Genomic DNA, 7,261 nt, shown 5'->3' with positions numbered 1-7,261 from the left:
GCTTGGAGGTAGTAGAGGAAGGAGCGGAGTCATGGTTGACTCTGGTTTCCCAGTGTGGGAAATGAGATGGATGGTGGTGCCTTTCACCGAGAAAGACAGTTCATAAGGAAAACCAGCTTTTTGGGGGAGGAATATGAGATGTCAATGAGACTTCCAAGGTAAAGATGTCCAATAGGCAGCTGAGTCTCAAATAAAAGCTGAGAGCTGTAAGTTTGTGTATAAGGGCACATCATGACTTTCAGAGAGATTCAGATACCAGTTTCTTGTTTTCTTCCTATAGTACTAAGTTTAGGAATATACTTGGACTAGGCTGTGCTAGATGTTGAGAATAAATCTTTTGTTCATGTTTGTATATCCTCTGCACTGTACCCTAACATGGTGTAACTCGAGTTTTTGCCTTTCCTAAGTGAAGTGATCTCTAAAAGAATGCTTTGTACAGAACCATGCCAGTTTTATATATAGAAGGCTAGATTGGAAAATAAAGACTCAAAGGTTTTTATTTATTATATATGTTACATGTGTCAGAAGTTCTGAGTATTTGAAGGTTTAGAAGCTTGTACTTTCACCTCTTAGCCGAAATTGCAACTTATTTCTTAAATAAGGAAACCCAAGTGATATCTTTGTTGTAATATTTCTGTTAAGCTGTTTTTCCTACTGATATATGTCAACATGGAGGTTATACTGGGTGATATCAGTAGATTGGTAGTAATCAAAAACATTGGTGTGCATAAGATCACTCAGAGAGAATAAATCAGAAGAAAAGAGAGCAGAGAACAGAATTCTGGGAAACAACCATATCTGAATGGGTGAAAGAATAGTTTAAGAGGAGACCAAATGAACAATGGTAAAATGTGAGAGAGTGACAATTAGAAAGGTAGAATGAATAATATTTCTACTTTATTATAACATTGAGATAGATATTTCAGAATGACAATAGACATTTTCTTCTTATACATGCATAGGTGCTCATCACTAAATAGATATATTTCCTGAAAGATTTATAACAAGGCTCAAAAACACATGTCTTCCTCATTTCCAACAAAACTCACTGATAGCTGTAAAAAGTTGTTTATTGGGTCATCAGAAAACACATTTCTTCTGTTTTTCTATGCAAAAATGTATCATGACTTTTCTGATGACCCAAAAGAAGTTAATAAAAGCCTTAGTTGGGGTAGCAGGTAGTGTGGTGGTTAAGGCACTGAAATCCCACATGGCCCATTGTAGTTCAAATCCTGGATGTGGCAGCTTGAAACTCACGCCAGGCATGCTGTGTGTGTACCCAAAATTGTAGGAAGAGAATGGAAGAGAAGGGATTGTGGTATGGCATCCCCCCTGGGGGTGGGTTCTTACTTTCCGTCTCACTGTCTTTTTCTGTCTCTCCAATGAGTGCACATGCCCTATGACAAAAATCTTTTTAAAAAATGTCTTCTATTAAAAAAAAAATGTCTTCTATTGAGTGATGACCACAAAAGAAGTCTCTTTTCCTACCACCTATTTAAAACATTTATTACAACTTGGGAACCAGCAGTTAGCGTAATGGCTATGTCGCTGGACTCCCACGTAGTCGACCGCAGTTCGTGTCCCGGACCCGGTGGCTCAAAACTCACGCCAGGCGCGTGTGCGTGCGTGCCCAAGATCCCGAGAGGAGAATGGAGGAGAAGGGATTGCGGCATGACCATCCCCCCTGGGGGGTGATTTCTCGCTTTCTGTCTCTATGTCTCTCTCTGTCTGTCTGGCGAGCGCATGCGCCCTACAGTGAAAATCTCTCCAAAAAAAAAAAGAGAAAAAAAAAAAACCCAACATTTATTACAACTTAATGTAAGTGGAGGCCAGTGAAGCAGTGGTAATGCAAGTTCTGGGTTCATGTCCAGGCATATGTGTGCCCACAGTCTAGGGTTGGCTGAAGCTGAGGGTAGATTGTGGCATGAAAGAATCCTGTTGAGGGGGGGTGCTTGTTTCTCTTTTTCTCTCATTCATAGAACAAAGAACTATGACGAGTCTTGAAATAAAATCATGGAGATTGTCTACTACAAAAAAAAAAAAAAACTACGCACAAATTTATTGTTTTCACCAAAGTAAATTTGTATTTTAATCCCATTTATCCGTGCTTAAAAAAATGATAGCAAGCATGTGTATGTACATGCATGGGGCTTCAAGAGAGAGAGAGCAAGAGGTGTACCCTCAACATGATCTCTCAAGCTGCCATCCCCTTCCCCCAGCCCTCCAGCTCTTCAGCAGCTTGGCAGCCCTGCTCTTGGGGTGTTCTCAGGCCAACCTAGGAATCCGAACTGTGGTAGGCCACATGACGTCCAGCACTACAGTCCAGTAAACTATGAACTGCACCACTTAGCCTGGTGTCCATGAATTTCTTTCATTTTTTTTTTAACTTTGCCAGAGGGCACATGTATTCACCAGAGAAAGAGAGAGAAATCCAGAAAGCATTCTCTGTGGGGAATGGTCAAGTCCCTTCTCCATTTGTTCCTCCTTTGGGGATTCTGGACTCTCGCACATGTACCTGGTCCAGGACTCAAATCATGGCAATTTGCCATGTGGGATCCAGCTACCTTACCAGACCAGAGACTGATCCTAAACTTTCTAAATTCCCTTTCTCTTTCTCTATTTTTATGTGTATGTGTGTGTGTGTACATATATTATATACACACACACATATACATATACACACACATATATATAATTTGCTACTATGTGCCAGGCACTGTTTCTAAGAGCTGGAGATACAGCAGAGAACAATGAAAGTAAAGGGAGTGTGACGAGAAGTCTTGGCCCAACTCTAACTAAAACTTCTTTTAGCGAGAGCAACAAGAAGCAAAGAGGTAAAGAGGGCAGGGACAGGCGATTGGTACAATTTTGACTTCTAACGTGATTGGGATAGAATTCCTGGGAGTGTTTGGAACAGAGAGTAGTTTTACCTGAAATTTTACAGATCAGGAAAATAAGGGACCATTCAGATAATAAAGTGCACCAGTTGAGCTTTGCTCAGTGCTATGGAGGCAGTACTATTTAAGTCTTTAGAGGGGAGAAAAACATGAACAAGAATTAGGCGTTGATTTGGGGTCACTAGTCCAGAGCCTGAAGGAGGCAGAAATGAAGAGGGATAGAGAAATTAAGATGAATCCAAAAGGAAGCAAAGTGTTAACACCGAAATACAATTTAACATAAACATACGCAGAGATTCGCCAAGGTGTTCTCGGCCGCACTAGTCACGGAAAGGGAAAGGAGTCTTGACGTCTGCACCCTCCGCCTTTGGTCTCCAGGGATGCTGGAGGTGGGGCTGGGGAAAGCGCGCTCCGCCCAGAACCCCGCCTGCCCCCGCGTCGCCACCGCGCTCGGAATTGTGGGCGACTCGGCTAATGGCGTCGGCAAATCTGGGGGTTCTGGGGAGCCGGCACTGAAGCGTCTTGCCAGGTTGGCTGGTGACATCTCGTGTGGCCGAGCCCCGCGGCTGCGGGAGGGATCTGCCCGCCTTGTGGTTTCCTCGGCCAGAGCCAGCGGAGCGTGGCGGGGGAAGTGGGGGGGCGCCTCGGAGAGGAGCTGGAGGTGTTGCGAGGAGGCTGCCGGGGGGCGCTTGGCACGCTCCGAGTTCGCGGCCCAGGCCCGGCAGAACCCCCGCGAATCCCCGAGGCGGGCTACGGAGGGGTCAGAGGCGCCGGCAGGGAGCTGCCTGCCGCCTGAAGGAGCTGACAGTGTCGGAGCTTGTTTGTGCCGCTCGGAAATTGTCTCGGACCTTGGGGGATCATGTCCGGCACCAACAGCCCCGAAGCGGTGAAGAAGCTGCTGGAGAATATGCAGAGCGACTTGAGGGCCTTGTCACTGGAATGCAAGAAGAAATTCCCACCTGTCAAGGAGGTAAGCTTTGAGCGACGTCAGGGGAAGGTACTGTGAGCATGGCTGGTCCTCTGAGACCCAGTCCTTCACCCCGGCCGCCAGTCCTGTCCAGTTTTCATTCTGCCCCCAGCTTTCCAGTTGTGAGTCGGTGGATTATTCCACGCTTTTTATACTTTCCACTGGAGAGGTGAGAGGCACTTTGATTTTCTCCCCTATTCTGTCTTGCCGATACAGGAATGAAGTTACTGAAGTGAGACTTCGCTTAATTCAGCTGGGCGTATTGTACGCTCACCTTTTCTGGCTCTTTTCGAACTTGATACTGGCCAAACCAGATTCGAAAAACTTCCGTCTGTTTGTTTCTTACTCCTAGAAACTAATATCCACCGTTGTGGTGAAATCTTTGCTCCTCACGTTTATAGTAAGTCACTCAATTGGAACCAGCTTGTTTTCTTGGCATGTGTCGTTCAGCTTAACTGTATCTATCGCATGAAATATCAGTAAACTATCCGGAATCACCTAATTTACAGCAAATACTGAAAACCTACAGAGACCACATTAAACCTTGTTATTATGAGCATTACTATAGTGGGAAGTTTGGGCTTGGAGTCAAAGCAAGTAACACCTGAATTTAAGTTTTCGCCTATATCTTACCGACCCTCTTTGAGCTTCAGGTTGTTTCCCACCCCCCAACTGTAAAACAGTGTTAAAGGTTGGTTTATTAGATTATGTTTGTGAAAATTGTCAGAGTAAAATGACATTATTGGAGAGGCTGAAGTTAATAATACATACAAATTAAATTGTCTAGAGAGTTTCTTAATTAAAGTTTTTAACATTTAGTTACTATTGACTTCTTTTCTTCAGGTACCATTTTATTTCTCTTAAATTAAAAAAATAACTGCTCAATTTATTTTCTTGTTTTTGAAATATTTTTGTAAAAGTTATATTTGTTTTTTATCATTATTTAATTGTAGTCTGGTATACCTGCAGTTTTACTTAATATTTGCTCTCAATATTCACCAAGGCATTTATATTTTCATACTTGTTATTTTCTCTTCTTTTGCTGAAAGTTGCAACAGTAATTTTAAACAATTAGGCTGTTTTAAAGAATTTTAGAGAATTGTTTTAATTATAAGAGAAATTCCTTCATTTAGAAAATGTCAGTCCTAGGGCCCAGCAGGTGGCATGGTGGTTAAGGTGTTGGAATTCCCACATGGCTGACTACAGTTCGAGTACCGAACTTGGTGGCTTGCTTTTCCCTTTCCCTTTCTCTGTCTCTCTTCCTCTGGCAAAACTCGTGTGAAAAATAATAAATGAAATAATTTTAAAAAAAGAAAATGTCAGTCCTATTTTATAATTTTAGCAGTGATTTATAGAACTGATAGTTTCCAGTTCTAATAATGCAATAATAAGCATGATTTCTTCATGTTATAGATCACTGTGGGCTAACTTGGGAATTAGATCACCATTTATTACATTATTTTTATTGGAAAATTCATTCAGATTTCCAAACAGGTAATTTACAGAGTTCTGGAACTCAACCTATAACTAATTTGAGGGTTTTTATTAAAGCTTGTTAGCTTCTCTTTAAGGTTTTTTGCCATAGGGTATATGGTGCATGAGAGCCAGAGAGAAGGAAAATGAGAAATAACCTCCCAGTGGGGATAGCCTCGCCAAAATCCCTTCTCCTCCATTCTCCTCCTGGGATTTCAGGAACACATGCACATGTGCCCAGAGTGACTTTGAAGCCACTGGATCTAGTACTTGAACCCTGGTCAACCATGTGTGAATCCAGCTTCTTAACCACCATGCCATCTGCTGGTCCCAAAGCTTGTTAGTTTTGACTTGGACTCTGGCTAAAAAGATATTTGGTAATTGTACCTACTTTTTGAGATAGTGGCAAAAGTAGATCTTATATCATCTCTGGTATATAATTGTGTATGTGGTGCGTACTATAAGAGTTTGGTAATGAAAGAATCTTGACTCCTTAACCAGTAATGCTTGTTTAGGACCCTACTTTAGGAACTGAAAAATGACTTTGCCTGTGTCGTAAGTCAAACATAAAGATGAAGTAATTAGCCTAATAGTGATCCTTTTTTAGGAGAAGCCTTGACTTTCAAGAAATATTTTGGTCGAGTTAAATTTTGCCTGTTAAATTAATAGCAATGCCAAATTTTGACTCTTGTGTTTTAAGGAACTAGTAAATTTTTTACTTTTTTCTTTGCATGCATATAAAAACTTTTCTAGCTGTAAATGGGTTTGCTCATTAATACTACCCCAGTGTCTTCAAGTATTATCTGAAAAATACTCTTTCTAAACTATAAGGTTATTCGTGAACTTAATATAATACGGATCTAATTGTATATGTGCTTTGAAAGTGATGTCTCCTTCTCTTATACTTTTTAAATAAAGTGGACTGAAGAGAGACATTTTATATTTAATCTTTATCTCAATTTTTTTTTTTTTTTTTTTTTTTTCAGAGCGTTTGGCTACAAACCTTTTCTACATTTTTAAATTAATAATAAGCTGGATTTTTAAGATTTCAAATCTGTTAAGCAAAAAAGAAGAAGAAAAGAGTATTGCTAAAAGATAATGCCCTATTTATTGAAATTTACTTTCTGTCTTTGGATTTTCTGCATGGTATTCCCTGTTTCATAGTTTGCATTTATAAATCTATCCTCTGCATACTTTTAGGCTGTCAGGAAAGTCATGACATATTTTTCTGTTTTTCTATGTAAAAATACATCATGACTTTCCCAACGACCCACTATATTGTTTTTGTAGCAGCTATAATTTCATTCTGTTATTTTATAATAAACGTAGTGATTAAATAATAACAGCAATAAATTCCTTCCTCTTTTTTATTGCTGCTTGTTTTTGTTAGTCCTAAATGTAAATCTACCTGTGTCAGCACTGTAACTTTTTGTTTGTTTGTTTGTTTGTTTACATCTGTACTAGCTAATTTGTTTGGGAATATTTGTATGAAAATTTTTTTTCCATGAGACCAGCAGTTAGTGTAATGGCTATGTCACTGGACTCCCACGTAGTCAGCCGTGGTTCGGTTCCCGGACCTGGTGGCTTAAAACTCACGCCGGGCGAGTGTGCCTGTGTGCCCAAGATCCTGAGAGGAGAATGGAGGAGAAGGGATTGTGGCGTGACCATCCTCCCTGGGGGGTGATTTCTCGCTTTCTATCTCTCTGTCTTTCTCTGTCTGGCGAGCATACGCTCCCTATAGCAAAAAACTCTCCAAAAAAAAAAAAAAAAAAAGAAAAGAAAAAAACCTTTTTTTCCTGCCTCGAAAGTTACTTCGAAGCCTTCTAAAATCACTCAGTGTTAATTGATCCTCAAAGGCTCTCAGAGGCAGTGATGTCTAAAGCTTGATGTTCATGTACTTCAAGAAGAACTTTCTGATCATTTT

At 40.7% G+C, this 7,261-nt stretch overlaps 1 protein-coding gene across 2 annotated transcripts in view; it reads left to right on the top strand.

Annotated features, from left to right (window-relative positions):
* The first annotated feature begins 3,359 nt into the window (after window positions 1-3,359).
* The window catches only part of MON2 (MON2 regulator of endosome-to-Golgi trafficking), a 114,287-nt gene continuing 110,385 nt past the window's right edge, over window positions 3,360-7,261 (top strand). For both annotated transcript variants that reach the window (XM_006154143.3, XM_006154141.3), the window contains exon 1: window positions 3,360-3,867. In XM_006154143.3, coding sequence (XP_006154205.1) covers window positions 3,757-3,867 — 111 coding nt within the window. In that variant the 5' untranslated portion in view covers window positions 3,360-3,756. The remainder of the gene's footprint in view (window positions 3,868-7,261) is intronic.

This window comes from Tupaia chinensis, unplaced genomic scaffold (genome assembly GCF_000334495.1).
Source record: "Tupaia chinensis unplaced genomic scaffold, TupChi_1.0 Scaffold000395_1, whole genome shotgun sequence".
NCBI lineage: Eukaryota > Metazoa > Chordata > Mammalia > Scandentia > Tupaiidae > Tupaia > Tupaia belangeri.
The sequence above is the reverse complement of the archived record's forward strand: the minus strand, read 5'-3'. Positions and strand labels throughout refer to the sequence as shown.